Source organism: Choloepus didactylus, chromosome 8 (genome assembly GCF_015220235.1).
Source record: "Choloepus didactylus isolate mChoDid1 chromosome 8, mChoDid1.pri, whole genome shotgun sequence".
Lineage (NCBI taxonomy): Eukaryota > Metazoa > Chordata > Mammalia > Pilosa > Megalonychidae > Choloepus > Choloepus didactylus.
The window spans coordinates 86,483,283-86,506,611 of NC_051314.1; the positions used below are offsets into that span (position 1 = coordinate 86,483,283).

Sequence of the window (23,329 nt, forward strand, 5' to 3'; positions counted from 1 at the left end):
AGAGTGGGGATATTGGGTGGGAGCAGCATTGCCATTCCCATTCACCCTTAAGTTACTGGTGGTCTTGTCCAAATGGCTCTGTGGCCAGATGCTCAGCCCTCTCTGTTCGTGGGTGTCAGGATGACAAGGTTGAAAAGGGCCCATGCCTCTGATCTGCCTCCATTTGTCTCCCTGGGCAGGTGGTGTGGAGCATATGGAATGTGAAATTAAACTGGAGGGCCCCATCAGCCCTGATGTGGAGCCTGGCAAGGAAGAGACCGAGGAAAGCAAAAAGCGCAAGCGCAAACCATATCGGCCAGGTGAGGCCCTGGGATGGGGAGGTGGGTGAGCTCACCAGGTCCCCCAGCCACTTCTTATTCTCACTTCTTACTCCTCATAGGCATTGGTGGTTTCATGGTGCGACAGCGGAAATCCCACACACGGGTGAAAAAGGGGCCTGCTGCACAGGCGGAGGTGTTGAGTGGGGATGGGCAGCCCGACGAGGGTGAGACGGGTGAGGGCACCAGTGGGGCCCGGGAGAAGGTGGGGATCACGAGACCCACAGGGTAGTGCCAGTGAGTCCCAGGTGGTGGGCTTACCAAAAGGGCAAGTGGGTGGTGGGCCCGATTGGTGTCAGGGGAGAGGGGAGGGAGAAGGTGTCCCCAGGCGGGGTGGAAGCAGCATGCCCAGGGGCCCCAGAGAGGCTGACACCTCCCATTCTGTCTACAGTGATGCCTGCTGATCTGCCTGTGGAAATCTCTGGAGAACAGAGCTTAGCTGATGCGGACGAGAAGAAGAAGCAGCAGCGGCGCGGGCGCAAGAAGAGCAAACTGGAGGACATGTTCCCTGCTTACCTGCAGGTGGGCCATAGGGTTTGAGTGGTGAGGGGGTCTCCGGGACCTACAGGGCATGAAGAAGCCTGTTTCTCCCTGACTCCCCCTTCAGGAGGCCTTCTTTGGGAAGGAACTGCTGGACCTGAGCCGTAAGGCCCTTTTTGCGGTTGGGGTGGGCCGACCAAGCTTTGGGCTTGGAACCCCAAAAGCCAAGGTGGATGGAGTCCCAGATAGGAAGGAACCCCCCACCTCGCAGAAAGGTCAGTCACAAGGAAGTGAGGGGATATGAAGAGATCCAACTTCCCTCTGTGCTTGGGAGCTGCCAAGAGTATCTGGTGGGGAATGGGCTGGTCTCTAGGGGTTGTGGGTGGCCTGCGGGCCTGGCCTGTGGAGCTGGGGACCTATCCTGGGCCCCAGGTGTAGAGCATTTCTGATTGGTGTGGGGACTGTTGCTCCTAGGAGATGATGGTCCAGATGTTGCAGATGAAGAATCCCGAGGCCTCGAGGGCAAGGCTGATATACCAGGTGAGGGCTTCTGGGTAACTGTATCCTGTCTTGGCTTTGCCTCTGACAATCTGTTCTGCCCCTGAGCACTGGCAGGGCTGGAGGCTGGAAATTGTTCCATGCCTCTCTGTGGTTCAGGATGGCTGATGAGTTTCTCCTGGTAATTACAGGACCTGCGGATGGGGGTGTAAAGGCATCCCCAGCGTCCAGTGACCCTGAGAAGCCAAGCACCCCAGGTGAAGGGATGCTTAGCTCTGACTTAGACAGGATTCCCACAGAAGGTGAGGCTGTGACCCATACCCCTTTGTGTCTAAGGGTCTTAAAAGGGAGAAGGAGGCGGTCTTGCCTGTCAGACTGTCATCTGTTACAGCTTCTCTGGTGGGGAGTCTTGGGCACCTTCCCTGGCCATGACCATTTGTGGACCTGTGGTGTTCCCTCGACTCCCCAGTCCTCAGCAGCATCCCTCGCCATTCCCCCATAGAACTGCCCAAGATGGAATCCAAGGACCTGCAGCAGCTCTTTAAGGATGTGCTGGGTTCTGAACGAGAGCAGCATCTGGGTTGTGGAACCCCTGGCCTGGATGGCAGCCGTACGCCACTGCAGAGGCCCTTTCTCCAAGGTGGCATGGGTGGGAGTGATTGTAAGACTGGATGGGCAGGCAGAGCCACACTCGCCCCCCGGAGGGCCCAGTTACTCCCTTCTCTTTGATCCTACTTTGCCTCTTGTAGGTGGACTCCCTTTGGGCAACCTCCCCTCCAGCAGCCCAATGGACTCCTACCCAGGCCTCTGCCAGTCCCCATTCTTGGACAGTAGGTTGGTGTCTATGGTTAACTTTCATGGGCCGTCCCTATTTTCCCTTCCCTTGGATTCCTAGCTGGGTGCTGCCGTAGCCACCCTTCCCCCTGCTCCTCCCTTAATGGGACAGGGCAGTTTCTCTGGTGTGGGGCTTAGCATCCCTGCCCCCTGTGACTCTCTGCCCCTGCGCCCCAGGGAGCGCGGGGGCTTCTTCAGCCCGGAACCTGGTGAGCCAGACAGCCCCTGGACAGGCTCCGGGGGCACCACGCCCTCCACCCCCACCACCCCCACCACGGAAGGTGAGGGCGACGGACTCTCCTATAACCAGCGGAGTCTTCAGCGCTGGGAGAAGGACGAGGAGTTGGGTCAGCTCTCCACCATCTCGCCTGTGCTCTATGCCAACATCAACTTTCCCAATCTCAAGCAAGATTACCCAGGTAGCTGGGGGACGAGGGCAAGGGAAACAACCTGGCAACATGGCAGGTGGTGGGGTCACCTGCAAGGTCTCCTCTAACTCATGGCTGCTGCCCTCCAGACTGGTCTAGCCGCTGCAAACAAATCATGAAGCTCTGGAGAAAGGTTCCAGCTGCTGACAAAGCTCCCTACCTGGTGAGACAGAAAGGAGCTTGGTTTCATGGGAAACTTAAGGTTGGAGGGAGGTGTCTTTGGGAAATTCACCTCTGTTCTTTCCACCCCCATCCCCCACCCCTGAAGCTGCTAGGCCAGAGGGATCAGCTTCTGGGCAGGGAGTGTGAGTGACATGGTGAGGGCTGGGGGCTGGGCATGGGACCAAGCTCTAGGCCTGAGGCTGTGTCCTATATCCCTCAGCAAAAGGCCAAAGATAACCGGGCAGCTCACCGCATCAACAAGGTGCAGAAGGTGAGTGGGGTGGCAGCTGGGCCGGGCCATTGCAGTCGTACAGTGGGTGGTGTCTTGGAGGGTGGTGGGGGGCCTGGGACCCACCCCCAGCAGCCTGACTGCTCTGTGCCTGGTCTCCCCCTGTAGCAGGCCGAGAGCCAGATCAACAAGCAGACCAAGGTGGGCGACATAGCCCGTAAGACTGACCGACCGGCCCTACATCTCCGCATTCCCCCCCAGCCAGGGGCACTGGGCAGTCCGCCCCCCGCTGCTGCCCCCACCATTTTCATTGGCAGCCCCACTACCCCCGCCGGCTTGTCTACCTCTGCGGACGGGTTTCTGAAGCCACCAGCAGGCACGGTGCCCGGCCCCGACTCGCCCGGTGAGCTCTTCCTCAAGCTCCCACCCCAGGTGCCCGCCCAAGTGCCTTCGCAGGACCCCTTTGGACTGGCCCCCGCCTACACCCTGGAGCCCCGCTTCCCCACGGCACCACCCGCCTATCCCCCCTATCCTAGTCCAGCTGGGGCCCCTGCTCAGCCCCCGACGCTGGGCACCTCGACGCGTCCTGGGACCGGCCAGCCAGGGGAATTCCACACCACCCCACCTGGCACCCCCCGACAGCAGCCCTCCATGCCTGACCCCTTTCTCAAACCCCGCTGTCCCTCACTGGACAACCTGGCTGTGCCTGAGAGCCCAGGGGTAGGGGGAGGAAAGGCTTCTGAGCCCCTGCTCTCACCCCCGCCTTTTGGGGAGTCTCGGAAAGCCCTAGAGGTGAAGAAGGAAGAGCTTGGGGCAGCTTCTCCTAGCTATGGGCCCCCTAACCTGGGCTTTGCTGACTCACCCTCCTCAGGCCCCCACGTGGGTGGCCTGGAGTTAAAGGCACCTGATGTCTTCAAAGCTCCCCTGACCCCTCGGGCATCTCAGGTAGAGCCCCAAAGCCCAGGCTTGGGCCTACGGCCCCAGGAGCCACCCCCTGCCCAGGCTTTGGCCCCTTCTCCCCCTAGCCACCCTGATGTCTTTCGCCCTGGCCCCTACCCTGAACCCTATACTCAGCCTCCAGTGACGCCTCGGCCCCAGCCCCCACCTCCTGAGAGTTGCTGTGCCCTGCCCCCTCGCTCATTGCCCTCTGATCCTTTTTCCCGAGTGCCCGCCAGTCCCCAGTCCCAGTCCAGCTCCCAGTCCCCGTTGACACCCCGTCCTCTGTCTGCTGAGGCTTTCTGCCCATCCCCTGTTACCCCTCGCTTCCAGTCTCCCGACCCTTATTCCCGCCCACCCTCACGCCCTCAGTCCCGTGACCCCTTTGCCCCATTGCATAAGCCACCACGACCCCAGCCCCCTGAAGTTGCCTTCAAGGCTGGGCCTCTAGCCCACACTCCGCTGGGGGCTGGGGGCTTCCCAGCAGCTCTGCCCTCAGGGCCGGCAGGTGAGCTCCATGCCAAGGTCCCAACTGGGCAGCCCCCCAATTTTGCCCGGTCCCCTGGAACGGGTGCATTTGTGGGTACCCCCTCTGCCATGCGTTTCACTTTCCCTCAGGCGGTAGGGGAGCCTTCTCTAAAGCCCCCTGCTCCTCAGCCTGGTCTCCCCCCACCCCATGGGATTAACAGCCATTTTGGGCACGGCCCCACCTTGGGCAAGCCCCAAAGCACAAACTACACAGTAGCCACAGGGAACTTCCACCCATCGGGCAGCCCCCTGGGGCCCAGCAGTGGGTCCACAGGAGAGGGCTATGGGCTGTCCCCACTACGCCCCCCATCAGTCCTACCACCGCCTCTACCCGATGGGTCCCTCCCTTACCTGTCCCATGGAGCCTCCCAGCGGGCAGGCATCACCTCTCCAGTTGATAAGCGAGAAGACCCAGGGGCTGGAATGGGCAGTTCTGTGGCAGCACCTGAACTCCCAGGTACCCAGGATCCAGGCATGTCCAGCCTCAGCCAGACAGAGCTGGAGAAGCAACGGCAGGTAAGTGGACCTCCTGGAGCTGAGCCCTCTCTGGTCCCACCCTCTGACGAGAGTAGAACTGACTTACTCCTCTCTGCTGTTCTCTCAGCGCCAGCGACTACGGGAGCTGCTGATTCGGCAGCAGATCCAGCGCAATACTCTGCGGCAGGAGAAGGAAACCGCTGCGGCAGCTGCAGGAGCTGTGGGGCCACCGGGCAGCTGGGGTGGTGAGCCCAGTGGCCCTGCCTTTGAGCAGCTGAATCGAGGCCAGACCCCCTTTACTGGGACCCAGGTAGGTAGAGTGGCCAGAGGTAGCAGGGCCTGGCCGAGTGTTGGGGCCAGTCTACTGTAGAAGGCAATCTTACCTCTGTCCCTCCTAGGACAAGAGCAGCCTTGTAGGACTGCTCCCAAACAAGCTGAGTGGCCCTGTCCTGGGGCCAGGGACTTTCCCCAGTGATGACCGACTCTCCCGGCCACCTCCACCAGCCACCCCTTCCTCTATGGATGTGAACAGCCGGTGAGGCTACAGGGGGCTTCCCTGGGGGTAAACTGAGGGCACAGGTTCACCATTGTTGTCTGCTGCCTCTGATTTCTCCGTCTCTCTCATTATTCTCCAGTATTACTTAATTTCCTTCCCTTTTCCTTTCTCTTCACCGCATTAACTTCATCTCCTTCACTGCCCTAAACCCACGTACTAGTTCATCCTAATTTCATCGTACTGACTACTGTGTGTTTTTCCAGGCAACTGGTAGGAGGCTCCCAAGCCTTCTATCAGCGAGCACCCTATCCTGGGCCCCTGCCCTTACAGCAGCCACAGCAGCAGCAACTATGGCAGCAGCAGCAGCAGACAACAGCAGCAACCTCCATGCGACTTGCCATGTCCACTCGCTTTCCATCAACACCTGGGCCTGAACTTGGCCACCAAGCCCTAGGATCCTCCTTGGCAGGAATTCCCACCCGCTTGCCTGGCCCTGGTGAGCCAGTGCCTGGTCCAGGTGGTCCTGCCCAGTTCATTGAGTTGCGGCACAATGTGCAGAAAGGACTAGGACCTGGAGGGGCTCCATTCCCTGGTCAGGGGCCCCCTCACAGACCCCGTTTTTACCCTGTAAGTGAGGACCCTCACCGACTGGCCCCTGAAGGGCTTCGGGGCCTGGCAGTATCCGGTCTTCCCCCACCGAAACCCTCAGTCCCACTAGCTCCTGAACTGAACAACAGCCTCCATCCAACGCCCCACACCAAGGGTCCTGCTCTGCCCACTGGCTTGGAACTGGTCAGCCGGCCCCCCTCAAGCACTGAGCTTGGCCGTCCCCCTCCTTTGGCCCTGGAAACTGGGAAGCTACCCTGTGAGGATCCGGAGCTGGATGATGACTTTGATGCGCACAAGGCCCTAGAGGATGATGAGGAGCTTGCTCACCTGGGCCTGGGTGTGGATGTGGCCAAGGGTGATGATGAGCTAGGCACCCTGGAAAACCTGGAGACCAATGACCCCCACTTGGATGACCTGCTCAACGGAGATGAGTTTGACTTGCTGGCCTATACTGACCCTGAGCTGGACACCGGGGACAAGAAGGATATCTTCAATGAGCATCTGAGGCTGGTGGAGTCGGCCAATGAGAAGGCTGAGCGGGAGGCCCTGCTGCGGGGGGTAGAACCAGGATCCCTGGGTCCTGAGGAGCGCCCTCCTCCTGCTGCTGATGCTTCTGAGCCCTGCCTGGCACCGGTGCTTCCTGAATTGAAACCCAAGGTGGAGGAGGGTGGGCGCCACCCTTCCCCTTGCCAGTTCACCATTACCACCCCTAAGGTAGAGCCAGCACCTGCCACTCCTTCCCTGGGCCTGGGGCTGAAGCCAGGACAAAATGTAATCAGCAGTCGGGACACCCGGATGGGCACAGGGCCCTTTTCCAGTGGTGGGCACACAGCTGAGAAGGGCCCCTTTGGGGCCACGGGAGGACCACCAGCTCACCTGCTGACTCCCAGCCCACTGGGAGGCCCAGGAGGGTCCTCCCTATTGGAAAAATTTGAGCTTGAGAGTGGGGCCCTGACCTTGCCCAGTGGACACACAGCATCTGGGGATGAGCTGGATAAGATGGAGAGCTCACTGGTGGCCAGTGAATTGCCCCTGCTCATCGAGGACCTATTGGAACATGAGAAAAAGGAGCTGCAGAAGAAGCAGCAGCTTTCAGTACAGCTTCAGCCTGCTCAGCAGCAGCAGCAGCAGCAGCATTCCCTCCTGTCCACATCTAGCCCTGCCCAGGCCATGCCTTTGCCACGTGAGGTTTCTTCTCCCAGTTTGGCTGGGCCCCAGCAGCAGCTTGCCATGGGTCTTGGAGGTGCCCGACAGCCAGGCTTGGCCCAGCCACTGATGCCCACCCAGCCACCAGCTCATGTCCTCCAGCAGCGCCTGGCACCATCCATGGCCATGATGTCCAACCAAGGGCATATGCTAAGCGGGCAGCATGGGGGGCAGTCAGGCTTGGTGCCCCAGCAGGGCCCACTGCCAGTGCTGACACAGAAGCCAATGGGAACCATGCCGCCTTCCATGTGCATGAAACCCCAGCAGCTAGCGATGCAGCAGCAGCTGGCTAACAGCTTCTTCCCAGATACAGGTATCTGTAGTTGGGGGCACACCTGATTTACTCATGGGTGGTCATTGTTATCACCAAATGGATGCTGGGGCTAGAATCCTAAGACAAGACAATCCCTCCTTGAGGGAGATGGAACATAAAGAGTTTAGGCTAAATATCATACTAGTGGTGCAAACAGAAGGCCCTGTAGCTTTTAAGAAGGGAGGAAACTGCCTGATGTATAACAGGCACTCAGGAGACTTTCCACATGTGAAGGAATGAATGGGATGAATATATGAAGAAAGCCTGATTAGCAAAGGCTTTTTAGCTGTGGTTTAGGACTTGGAAAATAGTGGTGGTGTATTTGGGGAATAATGAGTGAAGTGGTTAGGCTGGAGTAGACTTCGTGTAAAGGGATGTGAATGGGCACTGCCATGATTTTGGAAAGGCAAAGAGGGAGGCCAGATTGAAAAAGATCTCAAATTATAATAGCCCTTGTTGAGTAAGTACTGTTTGCCAAGTTGTATGCTAAGTGTTCTATGTTTAATTTAACCGTCACTCCGTATTCGTTACATACGATTATCTCTGTTTTGCAGAAGAGGAAACTGAGGCACAGAAGTTAAGTAACTTGCCCAGGATTACGCAGCACCTTGCAGAGCTAGTTTAAACCCTGGCATTCTGATACTCAGAACTGCTTTCATGACTCAAATGCCAGAAGAGAAAGTTTGGTTATTCCTGTAGAAAGTAGAGAGTCGATAAGTTTTCTGAGCAGTGGAGAAATATATAAAAAGTAGAATTTTAGGAAGATTTAAGTTTTGGGTGGTTGGTTGTTTCTACTTTTCTACTTAGTATCCTGGACAGGCAGAAGAATAGGCTACGGGGGATGCATGTCATGCCCCAAACAGCTGTGCATGTAGAGCTTTTTGTGCAGTGCCCGCATCTTGGGTTCTTGGGGACTGCACCAGTTGCCCTAAGAACACTGCTCTTGGAGAGTACTTTCCAGGTCATAAAGTATACTCATATTCTTCTCACAGTCAGTCCTCTCAGCAGCTCCACAAGGTAGGCAGGGTGGGGAATCATCTCTATCAAATAGAGGCTCGGAGAGATGAAACAATATTGATATATATTGATGCAACAAATATTTATTGAGTAACTCCTAGCACTGTGCAAGTAAAAACAGGCCCATACGTCCTGTGAATAGCAGAGCTAAGTTACCCAGGCCTCCTGGCTCATAGACCAGTGGTCTTTCCACCAGGCCATGCCATGGTTCTGCTTTGCTTGGTTAGAAGGAACAGCAGACATGGAATGGAGCATTGACCCCAAAACTCAGCTGATTTGGTTCTTCCCTTCCCAGATCTGGATAAATTTGCTGCAGAGGATATTATTGATCCCATTGCAAAGGCCAAGATGGTGGCTTTGAAAGGCATCAAGAAAGTGATGGCTCAGGGCAGCATTGGGGTGGCACCTGGTATAAACAGGTGAGACTTGGGGGTGAGGGCATTGGCCCTTTCCTTTCCCTGTCACACCCCTCCCCTGCCTGGCCCTTGCTCTCTGACCCTACTTGACCCACCTCTTCTCTGCCTTTGTGCTTTTCCCATCTGCTAACATTTAACTGTCTTGCTTTGGTGGACTGTAGGCAGCAAGTGTCCCTTCTAGCTCAGCGGCTTTCTGGGGGGTCTGGCAGTGACCTGCAAAACCATGTGGCAGCTGGGAGTGGCCAGGTAAGTGGCTAGATTGGAACAGGAACTCTGTGCCATCAGACTACCCTTCTTAGGCCCTGGCCTGGAACTATGACCCTTTAGCAGCTTCTCTCATTGCAGGAGCGGAGTACCAGTGACCCCTCCCAGTCTCGTCCCAACCCACCCACTTTTGCACAGGGAGTGATCAGTGAGTATGGGGCATGGGAGGAGGATGCAAGGAGGTGGCTTGGGGTAGGTAGAGGAAGAGGGGTCAACATTTTGCAAGTCCTAACACCCCCATTTTTTCCAGATGAGGCAGACCAGCGGCAGTATGAGGAGTGGCTGTTCCATACCCAGCAGCTCCTACAGATGCAGCTGAAGGTGCTAGAGGAGCAGATTGGTGTGCATCGCAAGTCCCGGAAGGCCCTGTGTGCCAAGCAGCGCACCGCCAAAAAGGCTGGCCGTGAGTTCCCAGAGGCCGATGCTGAGAAGCTCAAGCTGGTCACAGAGCAGCAGAGCAAGATTCAGAAACAGCTGGATCAGGTGGGGAAAGCAAACCTCAGCCTTGCACCTTGAAGCTGGGGAAGAGGGTGGCATGGGTGGACGGGCTCTAGGGTGAGCTCTCTGACTCTCCCATGCTAGGTTCGGAAACAGCAGAAAGATCACAATAGTCTCATGGCTGAATATCGGAATAAGCAGCAGCAACAGCAGCAGCAGCAGCAGCAGCAGCAGCAGCAGCAGCAGCAGCAGCAGCACTCAGCTGTACTGGCCCTCAGCCCTTCCCAGAGTCCCCGGCTACTTACCAAGCTCCCTGGTCAGCTGCTTCCTGGCCATGGGTTGCAGCCACCGCAGGGGTCCCCGGTTGGGCAAACTGGAGGTCTCCGCCTGCCTCCTGGGAGCATGACACTCTCTGGACAGCCTGGTAGTCCCTTCCTCAACACAGCCCTGGCCCAGCAGCAGCAGCAGCAGCAGCAGCAGCATTCTGGTGGTGCTGGGGCCCTGGCTGGCCCCTCAGGGGGCTTCTTCCCTGGCAACCTTGCTCTTCGGGGCCTGGGACCTGATTCAAGGCTCTTACAGGAAAGGCAGCTGCAGCTGCAGCAGCAACGCATGCAGCTGGCCCAGAAACTGCAACAGCAGCAGCAGCAACAGCAGCAGCAGCAGCACCTCCTAGGGCAGGTGGCAATCCAGCAGCAACAGCAGCAAGGCCCAGGGGTGCAGGCAAACCAGGCTGTGGGTCCCAAGCCCCAGGGGCTTCTGCCTCCCAGCAGCCATCAGGGCCTCCTGGTCCAGCAGCTGTCCCCTCAACCACCCCAGGGACCCCAGGGCATGCTGGGCCCTGCCCAGGTGGCAGTGTTGCAGCAGCAGCACCAGCAGCAGCACCCTGGGGCTTTGGGCCCCCAGGGCCCTCACAGACAGGTGCTTCTGACCCAATCCCGGGTACTGAGTTCCCCCCAGTTGGCACAGCAGGGTCAGGGCCTTATGGGACACCGGCTGGTCACAGCCCAGCAGCAGCAGCAGCAACAGCAGCAGCAACAACAGCACCAACAGCATGGGTCCATGGCAGGGCTCTCCCATCTTCAGCAGGGTCTGATGCCACATAGCGGGCAGCCCAAACCTAGTGCTCAACCCATGGGAACCTTGCAGCAGCAGCAGCTTCAACAGCAGCAGTTTCAGCAACAGCAGCAGCAGCAACACCTTCAACAGCAGCAGCAGCTTCAGCAGCAGCAGCAACAGTTTCAGCAGCAGCAGCAGCAACAGTTTCAGCAGCAGCAGCAGCAGATTCAACATCATCAGCAGCTACAACAGCAGCAGCAGTTACAACAGCAGCAGCAGCAGCTACAGCAGCAACAGCAGCAACTTCAACAGCAACAGCAGCAGCAATTGCAGCAGCAGCAGCAGCAACAGCAGCAACAGCAGCAGATGGGTCTCTTGAATCAGAGTCGAACTTTACTATCTCCTCAACAACAACAGCAGCAACAGGTGACACTTGGCCCTGGCATGCCAGCCAAGCCTCATCAACACTTTTCTAGCCCTGGAGCTCTGGGCTCAACTCTCCTCTTGACGGGCAAGGAACAAGGCACTGGAGAGGCAGCTCTTCCTCCAGAGGTCACTGAGGGGCCCTCAACCCATCAGGGAGGGCCATTAGCAATAGGGACTACACCGGAAGCAATGGCCGCTGAACCAGGGGAGGTAAAACCCTCACTCTCTGGAGACTCACAGCTCCTCCTTGTCCAACCCCAGGCCCAGCCTCAGCCCAACTCCCTACAGCTGCAGCCACCTCTGAGGCTCCCAGGACAACAGCAGCAGCAAGTTAACTTGCTGCACACAGCAAGTGGTGGGAGTCATGCGCAGCTAAGCGGCGGATCATCTTCTGAGGCCTCACCCATGCCCCACCTGCTGACCCCTCCCTCTGTGTCCTTAGGGGAGCAGCCTGGACCCATGACCCAGAACCTTTTGGGTTCCCAACATGCCCTTGCTCTAGAGCGGCCGATGCAAAGTAATGCAGGGCCACAGCTTCCCAAACCAGGACCTGTCCCCCAGTCTGGGCAGGGCCTGCCTGGGGCCGGAGTCATGCCTACGGTGGGTCAACTTCGAGCACAGCTCCAAGGAGTCCTGGCCAAAAACCCACAGCTGCGGCACTTGAGTCCTCAGCAGCAGCAGCAGCTACAGGCCCTCCTCATGCAGCGCCAACTGCAGCAGAGTCAGGCAGTACGCCAGACCCCACCCTACCAGGAGCCTGGGACCCAGCCCTCTCCCCTCCAGGGTCTCCTTGGCCGCCAACCCCAACTCGGGGCCTTCCCTGGATCCCAGACGGGTCCCCTCCAGGAGCTAGGGGCAGGACCTCGACCTCAGGGCCCACCCCGGCTCTCTGCCCCACAAGGAGCCTTATCGACAGGACCAGTCCTTGGCCCTGTCCATCCCACACCTCCACCATCCAACCCCCAAGAGCCAAAGAGACCTTCCCCACAATTACCTTCCCCTAGCTCCCAGCTCCCCTCCGAGGTCCAGCTCATCCCCACCCAGCCAGGGTCCCCAAAGCCCCAGGGGCCACCCTTGGAGCTGTCTCCTGGGAGGGTCTCACCTGCTGCTGCCCAGCTTGTGGACACATTCTTTGGCAAGGGGCTGGGACCTTGGGACCCCTCAGGCAACCTAGTAGAAGCCCAGAAGCCAGAACAAAGCAGCATGGTACCCGGGCATCTGGAGCAGGTGAATGGGCAGGCAGTGCCCGAGCCACCCCATCTCAGCATCAAGCAGGAGCCTCGGGAAGAGCCATGTGCCCTGGGGGCCCCAGCGGTGAAGAGGGAGGCCAATGGGGAGCTGATAGGGGCACCGGGTACCAGCAACCACCTCCTGCTGGCAGGCCCCCGTTCAGAGGCTGGGCATCTGCTCTTGCAGAAGCTTCTACGGGCAAAAAGTGTGCAGCTCAGCACTGGGCGGGGGCCTGAGGGGCTGCGAGCTGAGATCAACGGGCACATTGACAGCAAGCTGGCTGGGCTGGAGCAGAAACTGCAGGGTACCCCCAGCAACAAGGAGGTGAGTGCTGTGACCATACTGGAGCAGATAGAGTGGGACCTGGGACCTGGGACCTGGGGGTGGAGTGAGCAGGTCTGGGTCAAACAGGGGAGGGGAGGGCTCTGACATTGAGGGCAGCCCCTTTCACTGTGGGCTTCTTTGGCTTAGGATACAGCAGCAAGGAAGCCATTGACCCCAAAGCCTAAGCGGGTACAGAAGGCAAGCGACAGGTTGGTGAGCTCCCGAAAGAAGCTGCGGAAGGAGGATGGGGTCAGGGCCAGCGAGGCCTTGCTGAAACAGCTGAAACAGGTGACCTCCAGGAGCCAGTCCCTGGTCCCATCTCAGGATAAGGGGGCACCCCGGCCCCCAGCTGTGCAGTGGCAGAGATGCAGCTGCTGTGGGTTTCCAACCGTGTCATCTTGCCCCTCCTAGGAGCTGTCCCTGCTGCCCCTAACGGAGCCTACCATCACTGCCAATTTTAGCCTCTTTGCCCCCTTTGGCAGTGGCTGTCCAGTCAACGGGCAGTGCCAGCTGAGGGGGGCTTTTGGAAGTGGCACACTGCCCACTGGCCTTGACTACTATTCCCAGCTGCTTACCAAGGTCAGAAAAATGGCAACACCTTTGGGGATAATGAGGTTCTTGGGGGAGTGGGGTGGGGTAGGAGTGGAAGACTTTAGGAAGTTGCTGATGTAGTGTGGGGCCAGGAGATTACATCAGTCTCCCTGTGCCATCTTGCATACAACACCCCACCCCACCCCCAGAATAACCTGAGTAACCCACCGACACCACCCTCGTCGCTGCCCCCCACCCCACCCCCATCGGTGCAGCAGAAGATGGTGAATGGTGTCACCCCATCTGAAGAGCTGGGGGAGCACCCCAAAGATGCTGCTTCTGCCCAGGAGACTGAAGGTGCACTGAGGGGTAAGTCAAGAGCAGAGTGGGCCTCTCCTCCAGCAGGATCTGGTGGCTGGGCTTCAAGCTAGTCTGTGTGTTCTGACATAACAGTTTCAGGAATGAGTATGTTACATGATGCATCCCTGACATAGGAAGAGCCTCTTCAGGGGGTCAAGGATGGGCTTCTAAAGGCTAGATGGAGGGCACAAGGGGGATAGAGGAGGTAGATGGCAGGGAAAGTATTAATGCAGCTTTGTGTATAAAAGAACAGATTTAGTGAGGAGGGAGCTAGAGTCAGATCTGGATTTGAGTTTTGTTTCCTGCATTTATTTACTTGTGTAATACACCCAAGTAACTAGCTTGATTTGCCCGAGCCTTGATTTCCTTGCCATAAAATGGGTAGTGAGATACTCACCTAGTGGACTTGTTAAAAGACAAAACAAAGGACTCTTCCATGGCCCAGAGCCTGGCATATAGGAAAGGGTCAATACGTTTAACTTGTCTGCCTCTGACTGGCAGATGGGTGGATGGGTAGAGAATAATTACGATAGCTAAGTTAAGATCTCATGCTAGTTAGAACTAGCCTGAAATATGAGGCAGAAAGCACCGTCAGCTCTGGCCACCCTCATCCTCACTCTTCTTCTCTCTACCCACCCCTCAGATGCTTCAGAGGTGAAGAGTCTAGATCTGCTGGCCGCCTTGCCTACACCCCCCCACAATCAGACTGAGGATGTCAGGTGGGGCTGGGGCCGGAATTGGTGATGAGGAAGGGGGCTTAGGTTGGGGCAGGTGGTCTCATTTTTCCTGGGACCAATGGCAGGTGTCAAGTGAGACCATGGCATCTATTAATCTCTGGATTTGGGAGGGAGAGTCCACAGGGCTGTAGTAACAGGTATCTGTTTTTGGCCTTTAGGATGGAAAGTGATGAGGACAGTGATTCTCCTGACAGCATCGTGCCAGCTTCATCCCCTGAGAGCATCCTGGGGGAGGAGGCCCCTCGTTTCCCTCAGCTGGGTTCAGGTCGGTGGGAGCAGGATGACCGGGCCCTCTCTCCTGTCATCCCCATCATTCCTCGGACCAGTATCCCAGGTAGGTGCTGCTTTGGCTGGGTTGTCAGAAGCTGGGGGGAAAGGCCGCTGGACCTTACAGAGATCCCTCTTTCTCACTCAGTCTTTCCAGATACCAAACCTTTTGGGGCCCTGGACCTGGAGGCCCCTGGAAAGCTTCCTGCTACAACTTGGGAAAAGGGCAAAGGAAGTGAGGTGTCAGTCATGCTGACGGTCTCTGCTGCAGCAGCCAAGGTATGTTCTGGGGATGCCTTGGTAGCCAAGGAGACTCTGGTCAGAGGGCACTCCCTGGAACTCATCTGGATAAAAAACGGATATCCGTTCATCCAAAAACACGTATTGAGTACCTGCCATGTGTGAAAGCTTGGGCTAGAGGCTGTGGGTACTAGGGTAAATGAGGCATAATTCCCTTCCTCAAGGAGCTTTATAGTTCAGAGGTAAAGACAGACGGTTACCAAATCAGGAGAATTTGTATAATGTGACAGTTGGCACAAGATACCATTTCCCCAGTCATATTTGGTGGAATTCTTTCTGCTGTTCTTGAAAATGTCGAGTTTTGTGGTCAGAGAAAAAATAAAATTGGGTTTTTTTACTATAAGACTTCTCAGATCCTCTAATTTGCTAACGTATATCATGAATTTTCAAGTTGTGGATATAGAGTGTGTCATTTCCTACACTTATCTAACATAGATCCTTTTTTGTGGAGTTCCTATGAATCCCATAGCAGTTTGGGAAGTGCTGCTGTAAAGGATGCATGAGAGAACAGGGCCAGGACCAACTGATCGCTTGGAGAATTGTGTTCTGGGCATCTTCACCCACCAAGCTGGTGGTAGTGCTCACTCCAGAAACTGCTGACCTCTCTCTGCCATCCCCTTCCCTGCCCTGGCAGAACTTGAATGGTGTGATGGTGGCAGTGGCAGAGCTGCTGAGCATGAAGATCCCCAACTCCTATGAAGTGCTCTTCCCAGAGAGCCCCGCCCGGGCAGGCATTGAGCCTAAGAAGGGGGAAGCTGAGGGCCCTGGTGAGTGTGGCAAGAAGGCCCCTTGGGTCCTCAGGGGAATGGTTCTGCATGGAGGCTCTGACCCTTTCCCTCCTGCAGGTGGGAAAGAAAAGGGTCTGGGAGGCAAGAGCCCAGAAGCTGGTCCTGATTGGCTAAAGCAGTTTGATGCCATATTGCCTGGCTATACCCTCAAGAGCCAGCTAGACATCTTGAACCTCCTGAAACAGGTGGGTCTAGAGGAGAAAAAGGGGTGGGTGATGGGGAAAAGGTGCCAGCCTAGGGCAGAGAAGACAAGGGGTCTTTGGGAGAGTGAAATCCGGGCTGGGAGGAGGGGAGGGGGCCAGTGTTCTGGTGCTCGAGGGGCTGGTTGGGTGAGGAGCTAGTACTAACAACACAGGACACCCTCCCATAGGAGAGCCCCGCTCCAGAGCCACCCATTCAGCACAGCTACACCTACAACGTCTCCAATCTGGATGTGCGACAGCTCTCGGCCCCGCCTCCTGAGGAACCCTCCCCACCCCCCTCTCCCCTGGCACCCTCTCCTGCCAGCCCCCCTACCGAACCCCTGGTTGAACTCCCAGCCGAACCCTCGGCTGAACCATCAGTCCCCTCTCCTTTGCCACTGGCCTCATCTCCTGAATCAGCCCGGCCTAAGCCCCGGGCCCGGCCCCCCGAGGAAGGTGAGGATTCTCGCCCCCCTCGCCTCAAGAAGTGGAAGGGGGTGCGCTGGAAGCGGCTCCGGTTGCTGCTGACCATCCAGAAGGGCAGTGGGCAGCAGGAGGATGAGCGGGAAGTGGCAGAGTTTATGGAGCAGCTGGGCACAGCTCTGCGACCTGACAAGGTGCCTCGGGACATGCGGCGCTGCTGCTTCTGTCACGAGGAGGGTGACGGGGCCACTGACGGGCCTGCCCGCCTCCTGAACCTGGACCTGGACTTGTGGGTGCACCTCAACTGTGCCCTGTGGTCCACAGAGGTATATGAGACCCAGGGTGGGGCGCTGATGAACGTGGAGGTTGCCCTGCACCGTGGACTGCTAACTAAATGCTCCCTATGCCAGCGCACCGGTGCCACCAGCAGCTGCAACCGCATGCGTTGCCCCAATGTCTACCATTTTGCCTGCGCCATCCGTGCTAAGTGCATGTTCTTCAAGGACAAGACCATGCTATGTCCGATGCATAAGATCAAAGGACCCTGTGAACAGGAGCTGAGCTCTTTTGCTGTCTTCCGGCGGGTCTACATTGAGCGGGACGAGGTGAAGCAGATTGCCAGCATCATCCAGCGGGGAGAGCGGCTGCACATGTTCCGCGTGGGGGGCCTTGTGTTCCACGCCATCGGACAGCTGCTCCCTCATCAGATGGCCGACTTCCACAGTGCCACCGCCCTCTATCCCGTGGGCTACGAGGCCACGCGGATCTACTGGAGCCTCCGCACCAACAACCGCCGCTGCTGCTACCGCTGCTCCATTGGGGAGAACAACGGGCGGCCAGAGTTCATTATCAAAGTCATCGAGCAGGGCCTGGAGGACTTGGTCTTCACTGACGCGTCTCCCCAGGGTGAGCACTGGGCCTTTGAAATGGTAATCTGGAATTGGGCAAGTTTCTCCCAAGTTCACCTTCATGGTGTCAATAAGAGACAGCCTCCATGTGGGTGACCCCCGTCCCCACCTCAGGTAGGCCGGGGTCTCTTGAAGATCCCCAGAGAAAGTGTTTGGGCCTCTCTGTCACCTTAAATTACCTTGTAATTGAAAATGTTTTGCCTGTCTAACCTCGTGTATTCTGGCTCCTTTTTCTATCCTCAGTGGAAGTAAAGGATACAGTTCTGAGACCCTGTCGTCTGGTTCACCCAACCTGATCCTAACCATGAATTCCTTGGCACAGCTTTTTCCTTGACAAATTTTTTTTTTCTTTTTTTTCCTTCTCCCCTATGTTTTTTATTGTGGAAAATGTCAAACCTAGTTGAAAGGATTGTACAGCAAAGCCCCTACAGTTAACAGTGGACAAAACTCTTCTGATATTAGTTTTAGTGTTAATGATAAAAGTAGCAAGAAGAGAATTGCTATTTATTAAGCATGTAGTATGTGCCACCAACTAAGCTAAGTGATTTTTCTAGGTCATTTTGTTCATGCATCCCTCTGAGGTAAGTATCAAGATTATGCCAGAAACTGAGAGTTAGAGAGATTGAGTATTTGGTTCAGGGTCCCATGGCCAGTACTGGAACCTGAACTCAAGTTGTCCCAGCACCGGAGTGTGCCTGTTCTGTTTGCTCTCAATAAGGAAAGGACCCTGGCCTCTGCTGGGTCTCCTGGGCCCTAGGTCCTTGTTTTGCTGTCACAAGGTGCCCTGATGCTCTGCCAGGGTTGCAAGCCTCTGGCTTGTTGAGGGAGAGTGGGAATAAGAGTCCAAGAGGGGTCCAGAAGAACCACACACCTTCATGGCAGAGAGGTGCAAAGGCCACAGGAAACAATTCTAGCCCTGGATTGGGGTTAGGGGCTGGAGGTCAGTGAACGGAAGTTCCCTCTGAGCGCTGTTCTCTCCCTGCCCCTTAGCTGTGTGGAACCGCATCATTGAGCCTGTGGCTGCCATGAGAAAAGAGGCTGACATGCTGCGGCTCTTCCCTGAGTATCTTAAAGGCGAGGAGCTCTTCGGACTGACGGTGCACGCTGTGCTTCGCATAGCTGAATCAGTAAGAAAGGGGCAGGGAGCTGGTGGGGGGGGGGTGCTGAGTGGGCACTGGGGAATGTTGGCTGTGCCCCAAAAGAGTTCAGGCTAAGTTGAGCATGACCTATGCCCCTAGCTGCCTGGAGTGGAGAGCTGTCAAAACTATTTATTCCGCTATGGGCGCCACCCCCTGATGGAGCTGCCACTTATGATCAACCCCACTGGCTGTGCCCGATCGGAGCCTAAAATCCTCACACACTACAAACGGTGAGCTTGTGGGGGCTAGGGCCAAGGGATATGGGTGTGGAGGTTGGTAAGAACCCTCCAGCCATATTTTGAGGATTTGGGGTACAGAAAAGAGTTCCCCTTGGAGATGCTGGGTATTTACTCTTAGGGCATTTGATTAGAGGTACACAAGTTCATGAGGGTATCCCTTTCTTCCTCCTCCACCCTGCTCTGGTATCCTGAGAAGACATGAGATCTAGCACAGAGTTATCTTGGGCATGCTGGGAATGTCCGCTGGGGAGGTTCTGGGTAGACAGTGGTGAGAGCTTATGAAATAAAAAAGGGACCAGTCACTTCTTCCCTCTCCTATTTTGCTTCCGGGGGCTGGAGTAGGGGCTATGATTCTCCCAAATCTCAGATGCCCCATTAGTACTAAGGTCACATTCCCTTCCCCAGGCTGAGTTGGTGTCAAAAATAAATACTTAGAAATATAAGAGAATAAGACCTTACATTTGTATAGCACTTTATACTTTTTTTTTCAAAGCGTTTTCACATCCATTATCTCATTTGATCCTCACAACAACCTTATGAGGTAGGTAGGGCAGGTGGTATGACCCCCATTTTACAGCTGAGAAACTGAGACCCAGAAAGGTTAAGTGACTAGACAAAGGTCACACAGCGGGGACCGGAACCTTGCCTCTTCACTTGTGGTTCATTGTTCTCTCTGTGTACCCAGTAGCATGACCTCGGTCCCTGGGTAGAGGGAGGCAGAATCCATGGTAGCAGGGCTCTCTTGAAGGCCTTTCGGTTGCTCCTTAGAGCTGAAGTAGAGCGTCAGAGATGCCACCCCTAGTCAGCCCTAGTCCTTGATGCTCTACAGCAGTGGTTTTCAAACTGTGAGTGCATGTGTTCCCCAAATACCTGGCACACATACACCAAGTGGGCAGAACTTGACTACCCCTCCCCACTCCCCTCTTCCCCAAATTGGATTCAACCCAAAGAGCTCCATTTTCATCCAATTTATGTATTGGAGTTTCAGTTTTTGTTAAAGATAAAACAAAAGATTTCTCCTAAATAAAAGAACCAAAAACATTTGAAAACCACTGCTCTGGGACGGGGAAGATTTGGCTCTGCCCTGGGGTGGTAAAAGGGCATCCTACCAGACAGCAGTCATTCCCCTGCACTGAGCCATCTGCACAGAGCCTGGTATTAGGTGAGAGATGGGGACAGTGTGGAGAGAGAAAAGCATACCACCTTTAGGCTGTGAATCACAGCCTGTTACGATTCAAATCCAATCCAATGTGGTACACACAGCCCTATTCTGACGGCTTCCAGTATGTACAGGAGGCAGGACTCAGAAATTTGAGCAGACCGTCAGCTTGAATTCCAGGCCTGGGCTGCTTGGGGAAGACCTCCCAGAGGAGCATGGCCTTGAGAATGGTTTGGCGGGAGGGTGGTAGAAGGCAGGGAGATGGGAGAGCAGGCTCAGTGTAGGGGAATTGGTGCCCCCCCCCACTTCCTCTGTGCCCCACCTTCCATCCTGGGCCCTCCTTGCCACTCAGTGTGTCAGAGGGGGCCCTGTAGCTAGTCGCTGCCTCACCAAGGCAGAGACCTAGATGCCTCCACTCCATTCCCAAGGCAGCACTTCCAGTGCTTGCTGGCAGCGGGTGGTGTGTTCTTGGTCTGAGGGAGAGCTGTGTTGTCATGGACTATGTCACCTCCCAGGCCCCACACCCTGAACAGTACCAGCATGTCCAAGGCATATCAGAGCACCTTCACAGGCGAGACCAACACCCCGTACAGCAAGCAGTTTGTGCACTCCAAATCATCTCAGTACCGGCGGTTGCGCACTGAGTGGAAGAACAACGTATATCTGGCGCGCTCCCGTATCCAGGGCCTGGGGCTCTATGCAGCCAAGGACCTAGAGAAGCACACAATGGTTATCGAGTACATTGGCACCATCATTCGCAACGAGGTGGCCAACCGGCGGGAGAAAATCTATGAAGAGCAGGTATGGGCTGGAGAGGGACATGGTCCAGGCTCAGCCAAGGAGCAAGGGGGCAGGGTTGGGGCCAAGGGAGCAGGAATAAAGTTTGTGGGAGAGGGGGAGAGGTGGGAGAAATGAAGAAATTGCAGGATAGGCCTATTGCCTGAATCTGCTAAACCTCTCACCACCACCACTGTTGCCATTCTGATATTCTTATCCCTCCTTCTGCAACCTCTCCCTTTCTAGAATCGAGGCATCTACATGTTCCGAATAAACAACGAACATGTGATTGATGCTACGTTGACCGGAGGCCCTGCCAGGTGAGAGAGGAATGAGGAAGGATGGATTTAGGGTTCCCTGGGAGCGACACCAACAAGGAGTACACCCAGAAGGAACCAAAATTGTCCCAACTCAGTTGCCTGTCATCTCTGACTCTTTCCCACTGCCCAGGTACATTAACCATTCCTGTGCCCCTAACTGTGTGGCAGAAGTTGTGACATTTGATAAGGAGGACAAAATCATCATCATCTCCAGCCGGCGAATCCCTAAAGGAGAAGAGGTGAGAAAAGGCATCCTGAGTGAGTGACAGGGTGGCTCCCATTTGTCTCTCCCCTGCTCTGCCATTCTCTGGGAGCTGGGATCCAGCACCACTGCCCTCAGATCAGATATTCTGTGCCCACGGGGGCTGGCACTGATTCTGCCATCTTTTCTTTCCAGCTGACCTATGACTATCAGTTTGACTTTGAGGATGATCAGCACAAGATCCCCTGCCACTGTGGAGCCTGGAATTGTCGGAAATGGATGAACTAAGAAGCTTTGAGGCTACCAGGCAGGGGAGTCCCCCCACCCCCAACCTCTTCCCTGAAAGGGATGAGGGGGAAGAGAGGTAGCAGCCAGAGCCAGGACCCAGGGCTGGGGCTGCCGGCTGACCGGAGCCCCTGGAACAGGAGACTGGGGCAGAGGGCCCTAGGCCGAGCCCACCCTGGGCACCAGGGACAACCCTCTTCCCCGCCACCGGCCCCCAGGCTGGCATCTCTGCCCCCAGCTCCAGGAGGGGCCAGACAGAAGCAGCCATTGGGCATCTCAGGTTTGAGGGGGATATGGGCCGGGAACTACCCAGAAGCATCTGGGAGGCAGCAGGGAGCGGGGAGGAGGATGTGTGGCCGGGCCTCACAGCCCTGCTGCTCCCACCGACCTCTCCGGCCCAACTTAAGGCTGCAAAGAGACTTGACTAAGCTTGACAATCCCAAAGGCCGGGTCCTACACCTGGCCCTGCCTGCCGGGTCCTGCCCCTACCCCCACCCCTACCCTCTTCCCTCTCAATCTGTCTCTGTCTCCCTCTTCTCCTCTGTGTTTCTGTCTCTCTATGGGTTGTGTTTCCTTGTTTTCCACTCTGACAAATGCAACATGAACGGGAAAGAGGCGCCCAGCTGCCCCGGAGGGAAAGCTGGGGGAGCCGGGCAAGGAGACCCCGCACCCACACCTACCTCATTTAAGTGTTGGATTTTTTGCTGTTTTGAAATGTGAGACCCTCTCTAAGCCCCCCACTGCCCCAACTCTCTCCCCCACCTCACTGCCCTCTTCTGAGTGGGTGGAAGGGGGGTTTGGAGGAGGAAGAAAAAAAAAAAACAACAAAAAAATCCATCTTTGTTTTTAATTTTGGGCTTGGGATGGTGGTTGAGACTGATGATGATGAAGATTGGGGGTGACTGGCCCCTAGTTGCTCCAGGACTTCCTTCTCCATCTGGACATGGGGGTGGGAGGGGTGTGCTAACCTAGGACCAGGATATCTCCCTCCTGTTTTCCCAACCCCATCATGAACCCATTTGCCCTCCAGCCCCTAGATGGGGTGAGTGGAGGGTAGGGTGAGGGCTATCCCTGAGTGGCATGCCCATACCCAGTGAGGCAGGGTGTGGCCCGGAGCTCCCACTTTCCCTCAGTCACCAAATTGCTGCTGGTCTGGTGGGAAGGGGTGGTGACGTGGGGGTGGGGGAGCTTAGTGTCAGCGTGGGGAGGGTGGGGGGTATTTATCTATTTATACATGGGATTGTACATAGTCTTGTGGGGCATGGGGGAGCCGGCTGGAGGCAAGAACCCTCCCCTCTCCCCCTACCCCCGGGGAGAGCAAATGTAAAACTACTAATTTTTGTGCTTTATATATTCTATATAAATATATCTATTTTCTTTTTACAAAACCAGTTTATAAATGGTAGGGGGGTGTGGGGTGGACACATGGAGCTCCCCTTGTGGGGGAGCCCCCTCCATTACCCCACCTACTGCCCTTTTCCCCACCCTTCCCCCCCAACCCCCCCGACTCCCACCCCCTGGCTGTGACTGCTGTAAGGTGGGGGTATAGAGGCTGGGCAGTTCCACTCCCTGTTGTATAGTTGGACTATGTTATAACGCACAAAAGTGAGCTGGTCCCAGGGGGAGCCAGAGGGGTGATGGGTCCCCTGCCTCCCTCCTCCCTCCCCTTTCTGCCCAACCTTGTGCTGCAGTTGAACCTCTTCCTGGGGATGGGGGAAGGTAGGGGGTGGGCAAGGCCCCAGACCCCTCTCTGGTAGGGAGCCATGGGGATGAAGATGAAGCTTATATGCAGTTTTCTCCTAGGGGCTGTGGGCAAAGGGCATTTTGTAATTACTATTTTCAAGAATCAAATGTCTGGAGTGTAGGGGTGGGCTTGGTGGTGGTAGGCCTGCTGGAGGGGGAGCACGGTCGCTGTTGTGATTTTAGGTTTGTTTTTGTTTTTGAATTTGGGGGGTATGGATTGATGGGGGTAGGGGAGATTTTTTTTTAAGCTGCTTCCTCAATTATTTCAAGCTGCAAATGTTTAAT

The 23,329-nt window shown here is 56.1% G+C and overlaps 1 protein-coding gene across 6 annotated transcripts in view; it reads left to right on the forward strand.

Annotated features, from left to right (window-relative positions):
- The window catches only part of KMT2D (lysine methyltransferase 2D), a 37,338-nt gene extending 15,156 nt beyond the window's left edge, over window positions 1-22,182 (forward strand). For 3 of the 6 annotated variants that reach the window (XM_037845026.1, XM_037845028.1, XM_037845027.1), the window contains exons 21-55: window positions 180-299; window positions 380-493; window positions 709-839; window positions 925-1,072; window positions 1,272-1,337; window positions 1,487-1,597; window positions 1,798-1,935; window positions 2,045-2,129; window positions 2,307-2,548; window positions 2,647-2,720; window positions 2,940-2,990; window positions 3,117-4,928; window positions 5,017-5,199; window positions 5,288-5,424; window positions 5,649-7,513; window positions 8,826-8,949; window positions 9,108-9,192; window positions 9,292-9,358; window positions 9,461-9,693; window positions 9,793-12,684; window positions 12,832-12,972; window positions 13,096-13,263; window positions 13,425-13,584; window positions 14,219-14,294; window positions 14,471-14,646; window positions 14,728-14,858; window positions 15,514-15,646; window positions 15,725-15,852; window positions 16,038-17,178; window positions 18,171-18,307; window positions 18,419-18,549; window positions 20,233-20,518; window positions 20,741-20,814; window positions 20,945-21,053; window positions 21,212-22,182. In XM_037845026.1, coding sequence (XP_037700954.1) covers window positions 180-299; window positions 380-493; window positions 709-839; window positions 925-1,072; window positions 1,272-1,337; window positions 1,487-1,597; window positions 1,798-1,935; window positions 2,045-2,129; window positions 2,307-2,548; window positions 2,647-2,720; window positions 2,940-2,990; window positions 3,117-4,928; window positions 5,017-5,199; window positions 5,288-5,424; window positions 5,649-7,513; window positions 8,826-8,949; window positions 9,108-9,192; window positions 9,292-9,358; window positions 9,461-9,693; window positions 9,793-12,684; window positions 12,832-12,972; window positions 13,096-13,263; window positions 13,425-13,584; window positions 14,219-14,294; window positions 14,471-14,646; window positions 14,728-14,858; window positions 15,514-15,646; window positions 15,725-15,852; window positions 16,038-17,178; window positions 18,171-18,307; window positions 18,419-18,549; window positions 20,233-20,518; window positions 20,741-20,814; window positions 20,945-21,053; window positions 21,212-21,304 — 11,762 coding nt within the window. In that variant the 3' untranslated portion in view covers window positions 21,305-22,182. The remainder of the gene's footprint in view (window positions 1-179; window positions 300-379; window positions 494-708; window positions 840-924; window positions 1,073-1,271; window positions 1,338-1,486; window positions 1,598-1,797; window positions 1,936-2,044; window positions 2,130-2,306; window positions 2,549-2,646; window positions 2,721-2,939; window positions 2,991-3,116; window positions 4,929-5,016; window positions 5,200-5,287; window positions 5,425-5,648; window positions 7,514-8,825; window positions 8,950-9,107; window positions 9,193-9,291; window positions 9,359-9,460; window positions 9,694-9,792; window positions 12,685-12,831; window positions 12,973-13,095; window positions 13,264-13,424; window positions 13,585-14,218; window positions 14,295-14,470; window positions 14,647-14,727; window positions 14,859-15,513; window positions 15,647-15,724; window positions 15,853-16,037; window positions 17,179-18,170; window positions 18,308-18,418; window positions 18,550-20,232; window positions 20,519-20,740; window positions 20,815-20,944; window positions 21,054-21,211) is intronic. The other 3 variants (XM_037845029.1, XM_037845030.1, XM_037845032.1) reach the window with 2 other exon arrangements.
- Window positions 22,183-23,329: the final 1,147 nt, after the last annotated feature.